This window comes from Blennius ocellaris, assembly GCF_963422515.1.
Source record: "Blennius ocellaris genome assembly, chromosome: 6".
NCBI classification, from domain to species: domain Eukaryota; kingdom Metazoa; phylum Chordata; class Actinopteri; order Blenniiformes; family Blenniidae; genus Blennius; species Blennius ocellaris.
Genome location: NC_137655.1, coordinates 18803873 through 18825734, shown reverse-complemented (window position 1 = coordinate 18825734; position 21862 = coordinate 18803873). Strand labels below are relative to the sequence as shown.

General features: G+C 42.4%; 1 protein-coding gene across 1 annotated transcript in view; it reads left to right on the top strand.

The window, feature by feature from the left end:
• The first annotated feature begins 335 nt into the window (after positions 1-335).
• Positions 336-21862, top strand: part of LOC308131860 (rho GTPase-activating protein 20-like) — a 29138-nt gene continuing 7611 nt past the window's right edge. The window contains exons 1-13 of the mRNA XM_080498731.1: positions 336-614; positions 3371-3456; positions 9483-9659; positions 11053-11202; positions 11768-11809; positions 12030-12114; positions 12250-12327; positions 12484-12550; positions 13137-13346; positions 17433-17623; positions 17752-17916; positions 18441-18550; positions 19039-19228. Of these exons, the coding sequence (XP_080354857.1) occupies positions 507-614; positions 3371-3456; positions 9483-9659; positions 11053-11202; positions 11768-11809; positions 12030-12114; positions 12250-12327; positions 12484-12550; positions 13137-13346; positions 17433-17623; positions 17752-17916; positions 18441-18550; positions 19039-19228 (1659 nt within the window). The 5' untranslated portion in view covers positions 336-506. The remainder of the gene's footprint in view (positions 615-3370; positions 3457-9482; positions 9660-11052; positions 11203-11767; positions 11810-12029; positions 12115-12249; positions 12328-12483; positions 12551-13136; positions 13347-17432; positions 17624-17751; positions 17917-18440; positions 18551-19038; positions 19229-21862) is intronic.

The window sequence follows — 21862 nt, the reverse complement described above, 5'->3', positions numbered from 1 at the left end:
TGTCTATCTCTGCCCTGGGCTGGACTGGCAATATATATTAGAATATAAGGAAGGAAATGTATTTTTTTTTAAGATATGTACAGATGCATGCACAACTAAAGATATAAGTCATGGAGCCGACATAAATACATACATTTTTTCTCTCTATTCACGCATCGTGGCAAAAAATAACAAAAAAAACAATCCAATAAAATAAATGCAAACCCTAAGAGTGTTATTTTATTTGCGGTTTTGTAGCCGGATGTGAGGTGTTCGGTCGCTGTAACTTGACGAGCTGGAGTCTGACGGGGCGGATCGAGCCCGACGCGCTCAGTTCAGACGGTCGGAGGCTCAGTGAGGAGTCTTTGTGCGCGCGTCCAGCCTCCTCTTCTCCCTTCTTTGCGCTTCCACGCCTCTCCATCATGGATCCTCTCCGGACGCGCGTTCTCCTCTCAGCCGGATAAGACTTCGGGACCTCTTCACTCGCGTGTCATGGGAATGTACGGCCGGTGCGCTCGGCTCCGTGGATGTACGCAGACTTAATGGAAAGCATGTCACCGCAGCAGGGGAGCATGGGGCAGAACAGACCCGACTCTCTGACGGCAGAGACCAAGACGCTTCATGACAACAAAAAGGTACCGGTGGCTTCTTCTCCTCTGCGGGGCTGACTGACGGCTGACACACTTGACATGTCTCGTGTCCAACCCAGTCCATGGCTATCTCAATATGCCTATTTAATTGACTCTTCATATTACCAGGGCCTCATTTTCTGTCTAAATTGTGCTGTTTGATGAGTGTCAAGGTGAGATCAGTCGCTCCTTTACAGGTTCGACTGATGCATGGAATCAGGGGGAATATTGTCTTTAAAAAAAAATTAAAACAGCTATTTATGCTGCCCTTAGAGTCATTATATTTTAACATCACTTCTATTTTGCATATTTTATTTGTTTGATGACCATTTATTTGGGGAAAAAATGAATAAATTACACATAGTGCACTTGAGATGACACTATCTCTTAGTGCAAGGAAGACACCATAGATCTAAGGTGTTTTTAGTAAACGACAAAGAAACCTACTCCCATCAGTCTCTTGGTAAATACGGCAATACTGAATAAATAAATAAATGTGTGATTTCGGCTGCATGATTCTCAAAGAAGGTGTCGGACTTCATAAACATCCGTTTCTGGGTTTCTCACAATTTTGACTAGTCTTCCGTATGAGGATTTACAATATTTGAGGGGAGGGAAAAAAAACTAAGAATTTAATTTTTGATTTGTCTATAAGGACTTGGCTTGACGCCAGTCCTCTCCCCTGAGATCACCCTGAGTCCCCTGACACTGACAATAGTCTCAGTGCTGGTTGAACTTGCAGTAAACAGCGCCCCCGATCAGCGTCAGGCGAAAATCTGTTACTGCAAGCATCCGCGAAAACGGAATGTGTCCTGACGGTGCGCGCAAACGCCTAAACAGATAATTAGAAAAATAAAATAAATAACCGATGATTTGTACAGCAACGCTTATCCTCATCCCCACTCCATGACTGACACCATCAGCAAGTTGAACGTGTCAAGTATTTGGCTTTTTTGCAACCCCGTCTCCTCACAGTAAATCTCTTTTTTCATGCCTTGTCACACTATAAAAATAGATTTACCTGAGTGTTTGTGCCTTGTTTAAAATGTTTTTTATAAAATTTGAATGGGAAAATGTGTTTCACATGTATTTTTTATCAGTACAGGGAGTTCCAAGTATTGACGTTATTCTCCACTGCTTTCAACCCCACACATCATTGTTTGACACCAGTACTCAGTTACTTGTGTTTTCCTATCATAACATATTATGTTTTTGTAAGTATTTTCACACCGTCCAAGGCTTGGGATTTTTTTTCCTCTCCTTTTTTTTTTTTTAAATGAAAAATAGTCTCCTGAATCTACAAATGCTGTTGTAACTTTTGCCACTCCCTGGCCTGATCTGCAGCTTTTTCTGGAGATTGTGTGAAAAACGAACTGTGGCGCTCATCAGGGCTCTTTTGTACACTCTTGTTTGTCTGCGTGCCTTGTGGAGCATTTTCCTGTCAGTGTGTCGTGTGTCCCATCAATCACCCTCAAGTTGTCACCTTTGGGCTCTGAAAATGTGATTCTGATAAGGCTGAGAAAACCAAAAAGGTGGTCACTTCTGCAGTTTGTTAGGAAGCTAAACTGGTAGGAAGAGCCACTTGGTGTGATTTGCTTTGAGGGTGGGCAGATCCACTTCCCCAACAGATGGACAACACATCAAATGACTGTATGTTGAAATTCAAAATGAAGCAGAGCCGCCAGCCCTCATGCTTCGAAAGTGAAAGTCAGCCCAGTAAGTCTGACGATTATTACATACAGCGCTTCTTTCATGCGCAGGAGCAAATTTTGGGGGGTTTCCTCTCTTTTTCAGAGATTTTCTCACTGTCTGCTGGGTTGAGCGATATAATTACATTACCATAGATGTGCTAATAAGAAAATTGTACTTTATTTTATTTGTACATTATTAAAACTTTAATTTGTCTCAATGAAATTTACACTTGAGTGTCTACTGATATAATCCTTCATTTAATCTCCATCTATTATGAAAAATTTGACACCCTCAACCCAAACATTGTCCTCAGAAATCCCATCAATCCAATTTAACTATTTAATAATGATGGATTGCAGGTTGTCTCTGCATCTTTTATTTCTCCCGCCTGGTGTACGGCTGTTCTCTTTGGAACATTTCAGGCCCTGGTGAAGCTGTTCACTGTATTTCAATAAGATTGACATGACATTTTTTTTTTTTTTCAAAGAGAGAAATGTTCCCCCGTTTGTCGTTGCAAAATACATCCAGGAGGTCGAGCTTTATTCGATTTGTGTCGCTGCTGCCGATTTGTTTCCCCTGACTTCTTTCTGAATGTGAACCACTGTGAGTGTGTGCTGAAGGGAAAGGGGCGTTTTGAGCTCACGTGGTTTGGCTGCGTTGTAAATAGATTGGGGTTATATGGAATAGCTGTGGTATCCACAGAGATGCCTGTCATGCTTCTGTGAGCGGAGCTTACAGTTGATCATGTTACAGTTCGAATATACGAGCAATCACGAACATTATGCTACTCTGAAATGAAGAATCTCATAATTTCACCCTCTCTGCCTCCACAGTTAACCATTACGTCTTCTTTTTGTGTGTCGTCATCCTCTTTGTCTTGAAGCCTCTTTTATTCAGATTGACGACATAAAACCAGCGTCCATCGTGGCTGATCGTGTCCCTCGATGCAGTCGCGTCTCCTTCTCTGTAAATCTGTACATGCTATTCATCACAGCCTGCAAAAAAAAAAATCCCGAAGACTCTGTGCCACACTAATGCATCCTCCTCCTTCTCTCTCCATCCCCATGTAGAAAATGAAGACTCTGGCTCAGAGACGACAGTCGGCTCCCTCTCTGGTCATCAGCAAAGCTCTCACCAGATCAAGGAGCACATCCAGGTACGAGCAAACAGACCTGCTTCCCTTTACGATGTGTTTACTGTATTTTATATGAGCATGCATGCAAGCATGATGCCCACACCAAACCCCACACAGGCACAAGAGAACATGTAAACTCCACAGAGAAAAAAAATTGATAAAAATCACTGTACCTTTTAAAGGATTTATAGAATCTGAGTACTGTTCATGCAAAATCAGATTTAATATCGTGAATTCTCTTCACAACAATGACACGCGTGTTTTGTTTTACTCAGCCTTCTGGTTCAAGATGTAAACAATAATATTTCAGCAACAGGTTGTATTGACGGGGGCTTGGATGGTATTGTTGTCGCACTTTTTCTCTTCACATGGATTAATTCCTTTGACCGGAAATGTTTGTTGTGACTCACTGAATATTGGATTGTAAGAGGTTAGGATTAAAAAAAAAAAGGTTTTAAGAGGACAATGCTTATTAGTGAAACTTTATTTGCTAAGTACGTCATGAATGTGTCCTCTATATTTGTCACAACTATGCTGTGGGTCTCCATGTTTGAGTGGTTTTTAACTACTTACTTCTCCCAAAGCTACCAGGCTTTTCATCACCATCTTATCACACAAGTCCCTTCCTTTTCCTTTCACGCTGTCGGAAATAAGTCATTAGAAACCCCTTGGGGAGGCTATTTATTTACGTGGAACTTTAGCCTCGATACTGGGGTTTGACACAGTGCCACTGGCTGCTTTTTGAATATTTACAAGGAAACAGGCAAGCTGGCCATTGGACCACATTCAGGTTTTAAAGTCTCATCGCTTCCCTTAATCGCCGGATGACATTTGATGTGTTTTGCGACTGTTTGACATGATTGAGTCGCACATGCCCGATGCATGCCCGTGAGCACTTCTTTCCATGGTGGCACTTTTAGAGCGTATCCTCGTCTTCCCCTCGAAATCTCTGAGGTGAAACACTTCACACTGCGAATTGGGTCAGTGCTCTCGGGGCAGGATGTGTAAGTGTGCTCCTGTAAGTTAGAATGACAGCTCCAATATTCGGATGCAGACGTAGGAAGAGGGAGATACAAGAGGACAATGGAGGACAACATGACAGAGTGACTTTATCTGTCCAGTGTTTGTGGGTCTAGTCCAAATAAGATCAGATATGAAACCAGAACTCGGCCCTGTCAGCTGTCATCCTCAACCTTTAGATTCACACCAGGAGGTTTGGGGCCCAGTAAAGATCTCCTGAGGTCAAAACCTCCCATGGCTGTGTGGAGTGGGGTTTTTTTTCAGGCTGTTGGAGACATGTTGAAGTTGTGACAGTCACAAAGCCACATATGCTTCCTTTATCTTGACTGTGTGGTAATAAGCAGTTCTTATTACCAGTAGTCAGCATATTTTTATGAGCACAAGTAATTTCATCCTTCCATCTTCAGTTGTTTTTCAACCGTCTGACAATGGGTGCAAAGCAGTGCACATCCTGGACAGGTCACTGGTCACAACAGAAAACGCTCAAACACACTCAGATTCACATCACCAGGCAATTTTTGGAGTCATTCAATAGCCTCAAATCATGTTTTTGAATTATTGGAGACAACCAGAGTGCCATGAGAAAGTTCAGTTGTGCACAGGAGGAACAGGAATCGCAGAAAGTCCAACAATTGAAATAAATGATATAAAAACCCATGTGTTTTTCCCTCCATCCTAAACCGGCTACAGATAATGAACGGTCATGATGCTGGGTGTTCGTTCACGTGTTAACATATCTGGCCTCGGCTCGGCCCTGCTTACATGTGCTTTAATGAAACCACAGATTCAAAGGTAAACGGTGAGGAATTTAAAGAATATGTGTATGGGATTGCAGTAATTTGTCTGAATGCATGTAGGCTGTCTTTTTTCATAAGAGACTCTTATTCAACACATTTCCCCCCCCCCCCCCCCCCCCCCCCCCCCCCTCTTTGCCTCTGGGAATACTTATTTTGCTCCCTTTGGCTCTGCCTTTCCCATCAGGCAGAGAGGTGCTGAAAGGGTCTCTGGACCTTCGCTCAGCCATTTACATCACCTCCACACACACGTAATGTCGTACTTCATCCGGGATTGTAACCTTACCCCCTCGCCGTGCAGTGCAGGCGATTATGGGTGCACACTGGGGTTTCGGTCACTTCTTGCTCAGGCAATAAAATCTAAATTTCATCGAGTAAGGTGGCAGTACCATAAAACATTCAGTAAAAAAAACATGTGACCCTCCTGACCTCACTCTCATGCGCACACGGTTTTTGCCTTATCTTATTCCCAATTTGATCCTGGCTGAGCCCTAGCTGTCACGTCTCTTTCAAAAAAAGAGTCAAATACAGTGGAATTGATGATCCTTCTGGTTTGTCTGGTTGTTCAGATACATGTATTGCTTTATATAACAAAAGGCAGGAACATGCGCTCACTTACACATCATTCAATACAAGTTCCCTGGTTTTAATAATGAGCTCTGCTAAAGATATCAGAGCCTGTGGGCTTATTCACTGCCTGAAAAAAGGGGAAGAGTTTCAATATTCTGACCTCATCGTGTGTGTGTTTCCCCTGGGTTTATAGAGAGGACTGTGTGTCAGCCAGTGATGACATTAATGTTTGCCTATGGAAATGAGCTGAACGCGGCAGTTGAGGCTGAAAGGGAGTCAGGTGGGAACAGGAAAGACGCCGACAATGAGATTGAAAAACAGCAGTTCGTTTGAATCTGAACACCTTTTTACCTGCATGATGTGATTGGAAACGCAGTCCTCTCTATAAACCACACTCCTCTGGACTCGGCGTGAATCACTACCACTCCTGACTGTCGTCTTCTCAAGCCTTGAGGCAGTAACCTGTTTTGTTACCAGAAAGCCAACAAACCTGTCTTGGCTCAGTGCGAGGATGACTTTGTCATGATTTGACACCGAGGGCATAATAGCTACAGATTATTATATACTATACTACAGCTACTATTGGTCTCGGCGACACAGAGAGACATAAGTATAGATGCACAAAGTTATGCAGATATATGAGTCGCAGTCATTTCTGCCCTGAGGCACCGTCTGGATACTTTGACAGCTGAGGTGCACTGTTTGATGTCGCATTGATCTTAATTGCAGGTCTGAAGTGTGTATATATATTGATATTATCATTTGATGAAACTGATAGTGATTGTGGTCAAAGACAAAAATGAGAACAACATAAATAAGAGGAAGTCACAGCTGGGGGTTTTTTTCACACCTTATCCTTGGGACCCGTCTCATACTGGCACAGCTTGAATTGGACTTGTGTCCATGACGAAACCTTTGGCTCAGTTCAAGCAAACCATCGTGTTTGAAGAAGTGAGTCAAATTTGAGTCAACAACCGAGGATTGCTTCCATAATTCTAATGCAGCTTGTGTCTCTTGATGCGGAGTCCTGTTTGGCTTCATACTTTCCTGTTGGCAGTTGGAATAATAATTAGTTTGAGTCAATGATAAAAGGACCTGCGGTATTCAAATGGGGGGGGGGGGTTATGCATCTGTGTGTCAATTAGTATGGATGCAATTTAGATTTAATCTCATTTGCATATATTTCAGCAAAATTTTAAATGTAATAAATCCGACTTGTTTCATTCTCATGAGGCACTTCTATGCAAACAGCTGCGTGTGTGTTCATGCTGGGACATTAGTATGCAGTGTTGTGCCGCTCATTGTACACTGGCCTCTTATTGTGTCTGAAAAAAGTCAACAGTGGTCCTAACCAAGCTGTGCCTCAACAAAGATGGTCATGTATGCGCCCGCAGGGTGGGCCCTCAATTTATCAACTTCACATCATCGACAATGGAGCCATTAGCTGTTTATCCCTCAGATTCAAAGAGCGGCCGGCTCAGCTGTCAATCTTGCATTTTCAGGAGGGCGGGATGTGCGGTGAATACAGAAGATGTAGTCTTTTTTTTTAGGGGCAAGTGTGAAAGCAGCTTTACAGGAAGGTTTGCCCACTTGCCCATGTGTGCGTGTGCTTGTCTAAGAGGAGCTTTCTTGGAACCCGGATCCCCGAATTAGAAGGACAAAAGAAAACGTTGCTGCTCCATATTTTCTGTGAATTTTAATTAATTCAAATGAATCAATTTCAATTAAGAGATCAGGTTTTCATGCACCAACAATACCATCCAGTCCTGTCAGTGGATCAATCTCAACTGTGACATTGGCTGATTGTAACATGTACACATGATCCCACATTGAGGTTAACCTGGAAACCCACCAGAAATGAAGATGGGTTTGTTAGCGCAACTAATCAAGCTTGTTTCTTTCTTTTTTACTTTAAAAACTGCTAAACCAAAGAAACACTGTTCTTCTTCAGTGTCTCATCAGGAAGTGATATTTATCAACATTAGGTAACAAACAACATTTCATTTACATGGACTCTGATTGGATTACAAGAGGGTTGCACCGTGTCCTTCAATGCAATTACTATTAGATGGGGCCAATCAAATCAGATAGAAATGTTTACATGACTTGGTTTTCACCAGATCTGTGTTACTGCACAAATGTCACTGAATGCAACACACATTGCTCCTTTAAACTTCAGTAACTTATGCAGATACTGGCACATGGAACAATGGAAAACAAGATTTCGCTCAAGAAATTTGATCAAAGGAAAGCACAGGAGGAAAAATGTATCTCTCTGAGAATGCCTAAAACAAGGCAAATGCAAAAGTTATGGGAATTTTGCAGTTAAAGAAAAAAAAATCACGTGAAAAATATTTACAGAATAATGTGCTTGACTTAGATGAAATTTCTTAACTTCTAAAATGGGTTTTGCTGACGAGTCCTGCTGCAATACAAGTTCAACTGCGTTTCAGTGCTTAATTGGCAGCATTTGTTCAATGTAATTGAATACACTTGGACCCTCTTTGGTTTATTTTTGAATAAAACACAAAGACAAAGAGACGAAAACAAAGGAGCAATGACTAAAAAAAGCGCTCCAGTATGCTCATTTGTCTTGTGTTAATTAATTATGTAACTGACCACTTATGCAATGCAGCTGGAGGGACAATGGTGTATCAGAGAACTCACTCAAGATTTTCTGGCTTCAAGTAAAATCTGAACTTCTGATTGCATTCCTGTTGGGGTTAGTTGATATCCTTGCCAGCACCAATATGTGTAAGAAAGTAATGAAAAGCTCAAACTGTGAAGAGGATGGTGTGCACATGCTTAAGCAGAGAGTGGGTTTGTGTACAGGAAAGAGTTTGAGAGAGGTAGAGATACAAAGTGTGTATATAAGTGGTGATTTGCTGCTTTTATCTCGTACTGTTGGATAAACAGGAAAGGATGGAGCAAGTGCAAGTATTTCCGCTTCCTCTCAAAAAAAAAAAATTCTCCCTTGTTTACATCCGTTCATCAGTGAGATATTTTGACAGCAAACGACACTGCGTGTTATTAAAGTGAAACACGTTAACACTTTTATTAACCTCTTCTTTGTAAAATGTAATCATTTACATGAAATATCAATGAAGGGATGAAGAAAAGACAACAAAGAGAAAGAGATTGGATAATTAAGACAGCATATAAATGATCCACGAATAACCTCAGTTATATTTCTAGAAACTCCATTAATACTTCAAAAAGGACTTCTATTTTCAACCTTTCATGTTTCTTTCTCTTTTTCTGATACGAGAGCTGTTGACATTCGGACCTAAAACATGTAAATACGAGCAAAATCCTCACACGGGGTCAAATAAGTGATTTTTCAAAAATGTCCTATGCAATGCTTGATTAAGTGTGCGGCTGCAGAAAGAGTCATCATGAAGAACATGATGGCATGAACGTCAACATTTAGGTTTTAAATGATATTCCCAAACTATTTGGACATCCGAAGCTTTTTTCACAACTTGGTGCCGTTGTTGAGAGACATCAAGAGAGTTTTAGCTCAGCCGCAGCTCATGCTGGGTTTCCAAACCTGTTGTTTCAGTGCATGCCTCCGGACCGCAAATTTCTCCTCTGGGGTTAAATAGTCGATGCAATTTTGTGTGTCTACATTGTTTGATTTTTGTCTCAATTTTTGTCCCCCAGGGAAAGCTGCCTGACGCCAGTCAGCCCAGAATCTTGTCCACTTGTCCAGGCTTTCCTGGCTGAAAGTCCAGGACGCCTATTCCTGGGTCACACCCAGACGCAGCTGAAGACCGGCCTGCAGACCCAGGAGAGACACCTCTTCCTCTTCACTGACACGCTGCTCGTCGCCAAAGCCAAGTAAGTTTTTCCTTTGCTTCTCTGGTGGAATGACAGGGTGTGTGTGTGTGTGTGTGTGTGTGTCTGAGAGGGACGCAAGGATACAGGGCAAAGTAAACAGGAAAACAAAGATTCAAACTAATTTTAGAAACCATATGACATTTTTTCACGAGTTGTTTTGGGCAGGAAAACCAATTTGTGCATGATGGACTTATATCTTATCATGCCCTCCATTTTCCCCTTTGCTTACCGCGCCGCTTCTTTCCCTTTCTGTCCCTCAAATTTACCCCAGTATGCAATTATTTCCCAGCCAATTAAATCCATATGAAGCCTGGCTCAGATCAAAGCTCTGCTTGGCCTGCCTTGGGCCTTTAGAATGGGGCTCTCCACCCACAAACTACAACCCAGAGGTCCTTTCTAAAATAGAAACCTAAAGAGCACATAGGCATTTGTACAACACAGACACACGCAAACATGCACGGACTGGTTGATTTTTGTGTGCCCTATGTATTGACATAAGGCCTTTGCTCGTGAGGTTCAATTGATAAGGTTCGCTGTACAATCATAGCAATTGTAACGGATCCATATAAAAACTGCGCATGTAAAGAAATGCACCAGAAAAAAAAGAAAGAAAAAAAAAACTAATGGTGGGGTTGTTAGTTTGAATATTTTTACAGACATGCTGGTATATGGAAACATACAGATATTTTGAGACAGAGACCGACTTCAGGTCTGTGTACTTTTTGGACTTACTGTAAGCAGAAGGACTTGGGTGCAGACACAGCAGGATGTCTGTGGTCCGTCCTGGGAGTCATGTGCCTGTGGGTGGAGCTGACCCTTTCAGCACGCAGACCCTACGCTATAATTGGGTTTAATACATTGCGGCTCAGCACAGAGTGAGTTTAAGGAATGTGTGTGTGTGTGCGCGCAAGAAGGGAAAACTGGCTCTGTGATGTGTGTGTTCGTATGATTTTATATCCATGTAATAGCAGAGAGAGTGCGTTTATGTGCCAACTGTGTGCATTTAGCTCCGTAATTACAGATGTTGTGGTAAATAAATACACATCTGCTGTGTGTGTCTGTGTTTAACCTCCGAAAATACCCAAATCTTTTAATATTTTCCTTCTATATTCAGGTTTTTTTGGGGGGGGTTGCCATATGCTAGAGGTTTATGCAGATATGTTATTTGAAGGGCAATAAGTCCGCTTCTTTGGTTCAAGGGATCCTAATGTGTTCCCTGAGGAATGCCTGAAACCTTAAGATTAAGGCACCTTGAGAAAAAGTGCACCTTTTTTTAAACTGGAATTTAATACTGGGCTAAAGTTGAAACAACCTACTAGACATATGATAAAATAGTAGTGCAATATACTTAGCACGCCCTTTTTTTTTCTTCTTTTTTTTCCTTCTCCCTCAGGTCTTCCACTCACTTCAAAGTGAAGGCCCAAGTCCGAGTGGGGGAGATGTGGACAGCCAACTGCATGGAGGAGGTGTGTGAAGGAAGCACAAACCCGGAGAAGAGCTTCGTCATGGGCTGGCCCACCTGCAACTGTGTGGCCACTTTCAGGTAAACTGGCACACGCCGGACGTCCACATTCAGAAAAAAATGGGTGGAAATATGAAATATAGTCTTGTTTTTCCCCGGCCCGACAGGAACTCGTTCTCTTTTATGTGAATGACTCCCCTGTTATGAAAAATGTACGTGCACCTCATGCACTGCGTGACAGTGGTTCGGGACCAGCCCAATTAGCTCAATAATAACCTCTCTGCAGTTGCTTGAGGATATTTGTGAAAGAACACAGCGTTCAAAGTCCATAAAAAAATCATCAGCAGAAGCGGCTCCTTCTCATGAAGCTGCTCAATTGAACCTCAGTAAAATTCCAGCGGAGCACCTCAGGCGTGAACATGCGATACGTGCGAACGCCTTCACACAGCACATTATGTGCTGTATATTTGCAACTCTGTCAATGCTATACACATTCTTGTACCCATTCACTGATGTTATTCCATCATGTGGAATCCAGTCATTGCTTCAGGTGAGGTCTGCAGTTTTCGACGAGCAGTTGTTACATAACCGAGTCAGAGACTTGTCCTCTGATGGCTTTATCTCTTTCCCTCCTTTTTTATTTCAGCTCTGAAGAGCAGAAGCAGAAGTGGTTGGCACTCATCAGCAAGTGAGTTTCTGGTTATAACCTTCCTGTACCTTTGTAATAATTAAAATAAAATAAGAAGAAACCAAACTTAAGATATCATCGTAAAGTCTAACTAGTGATTTCCAGTTTTCAACAATGAGATGAAGGCCCCCCCCCTTGTCTGCCAAGTCCGACTGAAATTAAAGTTATAAGACGATTATTATATTGACCTCTTCTCTTTGTTTTTCTCTGCTCCACACAGCCGGATAACTGGGGGAAAAGAGAAAGATGATCCCAAAACCATTCCCCTGAAAATATTTGCAAAGGATATTGGAAACTGTGCATATGTAAGAATCTCTTGTTTATCCTCCCTGCTTCTTGAAAGACACCTATTTTGGTGAAATCCAGCAGCATCCACATGATTCAAGTGAGGCACAAATAACCGCATTATTTCCATAATGTTTTTAAACTGCTTCCAACAGGCCAAGACACTTGCGGTCAATAACACTGACAGTGCCACTGATGTCATCCACATGGCTCTGCTGCAGTTTGGTATCTCCGTAAGTAACCAAAGACAATTACTTCCGTGGGTAGGGACTGTAGTTTGGTGTGATGCTACCTTGGCATTTTCAAAGAAAGGATTTATGGAGAACTACCAAGCAGTTGTAAAGAAACATTTAATTGTTAAAGCTGAATTTTCTTTTGTATCTGTCCAGGGTTGTGTGAAGGACTATCGGCTGTGGGTGAATTCCAGTAAGGACGAACCTCCATATCCTCTCATTGGTGAGCTCCTCCTTGCAACTGCCATGCAAATAAACATTACAGTTCAAAAAGAGAATCAAAATGATTCCCAAACAACTCCAGAAAGCATCTGTGTAGATTAAGGTTGAATGTTTACCCGCATTAAAGAGCTGTTTCTTTTGTTAGTTATTTGATTATTTGGCAGAAAATTCAATTAACTTCCTCGATTCATTTGAATTAAAATCTTTCCCTCTCAGCCGCCACCCATCATGATTCTAGAAAAGGCAGCACAAATTCAAAGAAACGCTGATGTCAGGGCGTCACTCCTGTACAAACATCAGTGGTACATTAAAATCTCAGCATCTGGGAGCATTTCAGAGGTTTTTTTTTTTTTTTTTTCCAGTCGCAGTGGTATTTCCGTGACATTCTGTTACCATAATCTTTTGTTCTGTAGTTCGCAGCGAGCTCTCAGTATTCCATCAGAAAAATGTATAATACAATCTTGATCGGTACCAGCTTTGCCCTAATTCCTGTCAGATTTTTTTGGGGGGGGTCTTTGTGTTCGGTGCACAGATTGCACATACCAGACCCTCCACCTCTGACCTTTCAACTCTGACCTTCCACTTAGGCCACGAGTTTCCCTTCAGCATTAAGATGAGCCACATCCGAGACGGTGGGAGCAGCAGTGGAGGACTGGGCGTAGGAGTTGGAAAGGATCCGATGAGTCCCACCGACTGTCCGGGAGTGTTGCTGCTGGATCAATGTCTTCCTCCGGACACCCAGTGTCAGTTCATCCTCAAACCCAGCAAGGTGGTCCCCGCACAGCCGCAGCTTATAGGTAAGATAGATTTTGAGTGGCGCAGTATGAGGGCCGCCTCGAATAGCTGTGTGAGGCAGCAGCTTGAAAGGACTTTCAACTTTGCAGTCGATAGTTTTTGCAATTTAACGGAATAATGATACCATTGGATTTACATTTTATTCACGGGAAACATTTGTTCTCGCTAAACCATCCATCCATCCATCCATCGTTCTGTCTCAGGGGGCAGCTGAGGTGGATTCCTGCTGACAGGTTCCACCCTGGACAGTTTCCAGCCCTCAATTGGACAAACACAGAGACACACTGTCAAAAACACTCTCACCCACACACAAAGCCAATTTATGAACACCACTTCACCCAATATGCAAGTCTTTGGACTGTTGGATTTAACTGGAGTGCCTACAGAAAACCCACGACCAGGGAAAAGATGTAAACTGTGCAGTAAAACACCCTTAAGCTTGCAGTCTAATATTCTTGCGGTGAGAAAGGAGTGTTCAAACCACCTCGACCTTTCAGAATGAGGTCTGAAATTGAACAAAACAGCAAAACAGACATATGACCACTGGTAAATATGTGCTTCTGTTTGCGTACTTTTGTGCCCAGAAGATGATTTATGAAGTAAGAGTCGTGAATTTGGTGATGTAAAAAAAAAAAAAAGAGCTCTCACAAATATATATTTTTTTAAATCAATATGACAGTTGAGGTTTGTAAGTACATGTTTGTCCAGTAACAAGAATCCATCCATCAATCGGATTGTCTGTTAAACCACAATAACAAATATGAGGATACCAAAGCATTAATGCAAAGTAGAAAATCAGAGAACACAAAGTACTTTCTGGAGCCTTCTTCACTTACATAAACCTTTTTCTCTTTGTTTGTGCTCCCTCTGGACACCGACAGGCTTTCAGTCATGCTGATAGCCCCGAGGATGAATGTATAGGTGGACGAGGAGAAAAAGAGTCATTTTAGATTGGTGGGAAAGGAGATTTTTAACGGATAACGGGTTACAGCAGGGGTGAGCAGCGATGCAGTATCAAACTTAGAAAAACATCAGACAGACAAAGAGGAAGAAACCCCAGAAAGGACGGAAGAGTGTGAGAATAGGAAGAGGGAAAGTGAAAAGAGATGACACAGCGATTGAGTAAGTCTGAGGGCCGGCAGAGGTGAAGGAAAAAGAAACAACCAACTGTGACTGACATGAGAAAGAGGAATCTAACGGAGGACCTGAAAAGGACGACCTCCAAAGTGAGAGTGACAGAGAAACGGGCAGACAGGGAAAGAAAAACAAAGACACTGGTGGACAGAAGTGAGGATGAACTGTGGATACAGAGAGCGGGATGGAAAAAGGAGGAGACGAGGTTTGGAGGAAAACAAGTTAGGATGAAAAAGTGCGTTTTCCAGTCGTGGAGGCTCCAGTTTGCCAACCACAAGCTTTGCTTCAGATTCCTTTGCTTTAGGCATAACAGAGGCCTTACATAATCACTGTGTGCCAGCCGTGCCGCCATACAAGCCTAATTACTTCCACCAAACTTGAGAATGAGCTAAACTGTGCATGCACTGGATGTTGGCCTCGACGGAAGCTTATCTTCATCTATTAATTATCTATTAATCCTGGAGGCAGTGTGGCCCCGAATGCTAAAAACAATCCTTAAATGTCAACTAAAATGCTCAATCCTCTTACCCCAAAATATGTTGGTGTCACATGTTAAAGTCCTGAGGTGATCTGCCAGGAAAATTCTCAGACATGCATGCTTTAATTTAGCTTGGTCTGAAGAGAACTCGTAGGAAAGACTTGGACAATGACCCACTGCACACATAAACATGAATTACACTGCACCGCTTCATTCCAAGCCGATTGTCCATCGCTTCACTTTGGCAGACTGGAGGTCAGTGCAGATTCTGACTGTCCAGCTGGAGGCCTAACCTACTGAAAACCTGTGATCATGTGAGATGTTCAAAGTTTTATCAATGTCTAAAGCAGATCTGGCCATGGCCTTACACAAAATAAGTCAGTGAGACATTTTGAGCCAAATAAAAATATTATGTAATAGAATTTATTTGGCCTTTTTTAATGGTGATACTTTTTTCCCCCAAACATATTTAATTTATTACTATGGGTGTAATTGTATCCATTTACTTCAATGCTACCAGCTGCCCAGGAAGATTCATTAAGCACATAATTTACTGTAGTCTGGAGCAAAGATCCTCAACACACTGTTTTTATGTTTTGACCAGGAGATACGTATAATTACGGTATATTGGAAAGTTAAAGTTATGCCCTCTTCGCCAATCGTTGTTTTTTGAATGCAACTCCTCGTAACATTCTAATTACTCACCACTGTTATGAAACATATTTCTTCCAAAGCAATATTTTCCACATTTCACAAAAGAACAGTCCTCATTTTCAACCTACCAATTAAAAAGTTTCCATTCTGGACTGCAGTGCTGATGAAATTAAGTTAAAGTGATGAACTGTCCAACTTTGTTTATTTACATGAAGACGGTCTAAACCTGTCTCATTTTGGTAGAAGTGGAAGAAGAAAGTATGGATCCCAAGCCAACTTCTTTTGAGAACAAAACTTTCCAAATTGGTGTCTCTTTAATCAGGCCATTGTTCATTATTGGCATCTGAAACAAACAAAAAAAACAGATCACATGGTCCTGTTAGGGTTCAACTTTAAATGGTTTGTATATATTTGGCGGTGGAGTTAAAACAAGGTTAACTTCTCTAAAGTTCAGATGAAAATAACGACAATGTTAAATCAACAATCAATACAGATCCACGCTGATGTAAAAAAATAAATAAATAAATAAAATCAGCTTCTACCTGTTGTTACCAGGAGAAAATTAAACCGACAGAGTCGAAAAGTTGCCTGTGTCTGTTTCCAGATCAACTCACCTTTTTTTACAATAGTTTCCAGCGAGCTGTAATGATACAACAGCTGATTTACATAAAGTCATATGTTCTCACTGATGGTGAGACTTGCTGAGAAGAGCCAGAACAGTACTTCTGTTGCTGCTGAGCTCAGTTTGCAAGTGTATTTGGGCACGACGCCACAGCGGATCGTTAAATGATGAATTCTATGTGAAGTATGCCGTGTACGTTGTGGGGCCTTTTGGGCCGCTGCGTCCTCCACCCACTAAAAGAATCTTTTGTTTGTTGGTACAGTCCCACCCCTGGATACAAATCACAACTGCCTAATAAAATAAATGTTATCATTTCAGGGCTGTTGCCAATTTGAAGTTGCAATGTTTCACTATAATGGCCCTCAAGATGATTTACTGCAGTCGCGACGTCATACGTGGTTCAGAAAGGCGGTGCTGCGTCATCGAGTTATGTCACTTGTAAATTTTTCTACTGACTGGTTTTGTTTGATTGATTATGTCAGGTCTACACATGGCAAGAAAAACGATCTCCGTCTTGCTTGTTTTGTTTTGTTTTTGTCCAAAACACAGTGATAAAAGCACAGCCAATACTTTTTGGATGCTGAAGCTATCGAAACGTTTTTTTCTTGCATTTTGTTTCTAACTTGAGCAATAAACAGCCTCTGCAATGAACTGGTTCCTGCAAGACATACGAGTCCTTGATTTTGCAAAGACACGGCAAGAGTTTGCCTGCTGTACATTCAGATTAGAATACACTTAGATGCACGCGCAGAACGCAGTTTCATAACTGTAGAGACATTTTCATAAGCTGTTATGTCACAGAGAGCGTGCCGACGGATGGAGGGCTTACAAGCAGACAGGACCTTAAACACCACAGATAGACATTGTGACTTTGCACCGCTGAGCGAACGCTTGACAAGGAGCGCCCCAACAGACACACACACAGAGACCCTTATTCATGTCGGGGTTTTTTTTTTCACATGCTTGCATGGGATAATCAGTGACAATTACTCATACACTCACACGTTCCCCATATTAAATGTTCTCAGGCATGAACACGTCTGCATACATTTGCATCACACATCTGTTTACAGATTATGTAAGATATAGGCAATATGATGTAATAGGCCGCTTTCAGTTATTTAAAAGATTTGCTGTGGTGTGTTGTGTGTGTATAGGGAACCACAGCTTACCTCCTCCTCTCTCCCCTCCCCCCCTCAGACTCCGGTCCGCAGAAGACCTTCAAGAGAAAGAGATCTCTGATCAACTGGCCGTTTTGGAGAGGCTCCAGCTCACAGCTGGACGGCCTGCCCCTGTCTCCGTCCTCGCCGTCTCCGACTCAGGGCCAGCTGTTCGGACGACCCCTGAGCTTTCTGTGCACTTCGGAAAATGGACTTCCGAAGCCCGTCATGGTGAGCCGAGTAGAGAGCTTGAGGGACGAATGTGGAGGTGTGGCGATGTAGAAATGTAGTTAGTTATTATAAATGCAAATGTCGTGAAACTTTTCTGTCTTTGTGACATTTCAATCGTCCCTCTCCAGGACATGTTGGTGTTCCTGTACCTGGAAGGGCCGTACACGAGGGGCGTCTTCAGGCGCTCGGCGGGAGCGAAGGCCTGCAGGGAGCTCCGAGACAGACTGGACAGCGGCACCGAGGACCCGGAGATCACACACCAGTCGGTGTTTGTCATCGCAGCAGTTCTCAAGGTAGCTCGCCGCGCCGCACGCCGCCCTGTCCCGTCTCACTTGTTTGAAACCAGACAACATAAAGCAGCTTCGACTGAAGTCCGTCCAAAGTTGCCCAAGTCCAGACAGGATAATCTGTTTCTGCACAGCCAGGCAGGCGGCCAGTCACAAACACAAGGTGCAGCATTGTTCAGTATCCAGGCAAAACAGCTGCTGCTGTGGTGGACATCCAGTCAGCTGCCCAGGTGTTTTTTTTTTTTTTTTCCCTTTAACAGAGATAGTTCATCTCCCATCTTGATTTCGTTTTAGGCATTCTTTTACACAGGCGGACGGGACTGTACTTCCTCTAATAAATGTGTAATCCTCTAAAGCTCTCCAGAACCAGGATTTGACACTGTAGCTTTGAAACGTTCTATGTACCAAGTGACATCGTACTGAAATGTAATGCCCGTAAATAGGTCAAAACACATTTAAGGCACATAATTAAGTTGCAACCTATACTGTATTCGGGACTCATGATTAACTAATATGGTTTTTGCCTTCAGGACTTCCTCAGAAATATCCCGGGCAGTATACTGTGTGTGGATCTGTACCACCAGTGGATGGATGCGATGGAGGGTGAAGGAGAGGAGGAGAGACTGCCGGATGTCCAGAGGTAAAAGACCAAATACCGTACTGGCACTGTGTCCCTGCCTCATAAGCAAACATAAGAGTCACAAGTCGCACTGACGTTTCTTGGAACAGATGAGTGACAAACTAAAGGAAAACCTTTTAATAAATGAGTCTACTGGTGGCTTATGGTGAACCAACACCTCACACTGTGTTCATTTTTCTTTTAATTACATGAGTGTTTATGTCTCTCTCTCTCTCTGAGAGAGAGAGAGAGAGAGAGAGAGAGAGCAAGTATTAACTCATTTCCAGAAACAACAGTCTGAATTCCTTCTGCTTAAGAAAATCATAAACAACCAACATTAAAACAACAGTGGAAAGATTTTTTTGGACGCATTTATGTGGAGGCTGAAATCAGTAAACAGGATAACACACACACATACACACACACACACCCATGTCCTGCTGTCGTCTCCTTGCGTGCTTTCCTCCTTCTGTCCTCATTGAGTTGATCTTTCAATTATTCTCTGGCAGGTTGCTCCACCTTCTGCCAAGTGAGAATCTGCTTCTGCTGCGACATGTCGTCGCCGTGCTGCACTGCATTCAGGGCAACGCCCACGACAACCAGATGAACGCCTTCAACCTGTCTGTTTGCATTGCTCCCAGCATGCTTTGGGCTCCAGCACCCAGCACCCCTGAGATTGAGGGGGAGGCGACGAAAAAGGTGAGAATCAAATAGGATGACCCAAACGTGTCATCAGGAAAACCTCCAATTTGATGCAAAGTTTTGAACCTTTCACAGAGTAGTACATTTTTGCTGAGAATTAGATGAGCTGCCGAACAGATTCATGTTAAACTTGGTTAAAAGGAATTCTTTATGCTTTGGTGTATTTCACAAATTCTGTGTGTGGGACCTTGGAAGATATTAAATTACAAATATTGTGTTTGTACAGCTAGAATACAGTAAAAACTAAAAATATTCAGCTTGGATGGTGCATCTAATCAAATATCAGTGGACTGATTGGAACGATGGAGCGTTTCAGTGGAATAAGGGTGTGCATGTGCCGCTGTGTTGGGTCTGAAACTCATGTGGCCAGACAGACGGGCCGGAGTTTGACTGACAGTTAAGATATTGAGGGCTTACCGACACTGGTATGCGTGTACATGCATGTTCGCACACATTTAATAAGTACTTTCTCAGCACACGACAGGCTTTCCTCTGAATGTGCCGACTGACCTCTGAGCAGGACCCGGCCTACTAACACACATGAGCAACACGTAACCTGCAGGAGGTCAATGAATTCAATGAGTCAGTATAACGTTCGGGGAAAAAAAAGGTGAAACTTCACTTCAACAGCTTTTCCGATTATTCCAGTGAATCTAAAGTTAACTTTCGAGAGAATGAAAACCACTCGCTCCGCCAGACTCGCCCGAAATGGCTTCATTGAGAAGACGGAGCTCCAGCCAGAGCCCACAGAGGAAGCCCCCTCTTATCCAAAACAACCCAACATGGTGTCACCAAAGCATGCAAAGGTTTTCGACTTGTGGTCTGTTCGGAAAGTCCGAGTTATTGCGTTACACATAATTCACTGTGTGTGGCTCGCTAATCTTTTCAAATGTCTGTTTGTGTGTCTGTATGAGGCTCAAATTGGTCGGGGTGGGTGGGGTGGGGGGGTTCATTGAGAAAACATGTGAAGAATTTTTCTGCAGAATCCTGAGGCAAAGTGTGTGTTTTTGTGGAAAATTGTGAAACACCCCCTCTTTCTCGCTCCTCACACACACACACACACACACACACACACACACACACACACACACACACACACACACACACACACACACACACACACATTCACACTTGTCAGCACAAATACCCTCAGCAGCCGCAAAGACCCAAATATCTGTTCCACAAACGCTCCTCTGATAACTCTTTCCTTCGACACACAGCCTGTTTGTATGCTCATTCAGAGCACAGTAGGTCTTTCTGGATAGAAAAAAATTGATATTTAAATAAGAATAACAAAGTGACATTTTTGACATTTGCCACCTGGCTCGTCAGAATCAGGGGCCAATTTAAACTAACGTGCGTTACTTAATGTGAAAAAGCTTGTTGCCAGGCTCGTCAGAATTCTTAGCTTGAGCCCTTTCCTTGTAGTTTTTCTCTTCCATACAGCTTATAATATTAGAATAATTTCACCAACAAGTGCATTTGTGTCCTGCAGTGCCACTGAACCTGTCTCAACGCAGCAGACAGACACGTGGTTTCTTGTTGATATGAAGTTCCTGTTTTTTTTAACAGTGGAAGAGTTTAAGATAACATCCTAAAGAGAAAGAAGAAAAAAAAAGAAACAAACTGTGAATGGGGTGGTGATGGATGGACGGGTGAAAGTCTCTGGGATGCCCAGAGGCTTTCTCCGGCAGTGCTTTCTCTCACGTAGCAGCGCTCTGTGAGTGGCGGTGAGGAATGCTGAATAAGTGACTGAAGGAGAGCAGCGAGATTAAATGAAAGACGAGTGACGTGCCAGAGGAGAAAGAGTGAAAAATGAAACCCAGAGGGTGGCAGGTCAGAGGAGACGGCGCAAATCCAGACAGATAAGTCGAAAGAAAGTGCAATAATGACTGGCTTGCTGGTTTAGCGATCACAACACTGTCTAGATAAAACAGACTGTTGTTGTTCAGCAGAGTTTGAGTGTTTATTAGTGTCCACAATCCAGAACAATCCTAACTTTTCTCGGGCAAAAGCTTTTCATATTGGTGAGATTTCCATCTGAAGAAGCCTAAACACATCTGATTCTGATCAAATCTTTTGTTAAATGTAAAAGCAACCAAAATAACAGAGAATATAATCATTGTTTATTAGAAAATGAATCAGACAATTCTTTTTTCCACATGATTATTTTTGTAAATATACTGTGTACATGATATTGACCGCAATATAATGGGTTATTTGCAAGAAATAAGACATACCGCATGCATTGTGTGTGTGTGTGTGTGTGTGTGTTCAAAAATGGTACTTGATACAGTCATTTGTACTTGTTGCATTTGCCGAGTTCATAAGTTCAAGTATGTTTTTCATGCATACATCGGACGCAGTGGCTTGGAGGAAGGAAAACAAAAAGGATAAAGCGGTGTTGTAGAGAGTTGTTGTGGATTTACAAATTTCGGACACACACAGCACAGATCTCAAAGTTCGACATTTAATCATGCATTCATCATTATTTGGATATAAACTGGGTTATATAAAATGGGTTAACTTGTAGATAATTGAGCATTTCACTTGCCCTGAAAAAGTATGTATAAGCATGTCTTCAGGGTAAATTACAGCCCAAGGTTTTATCTTATATGCCTGCAACCTCTG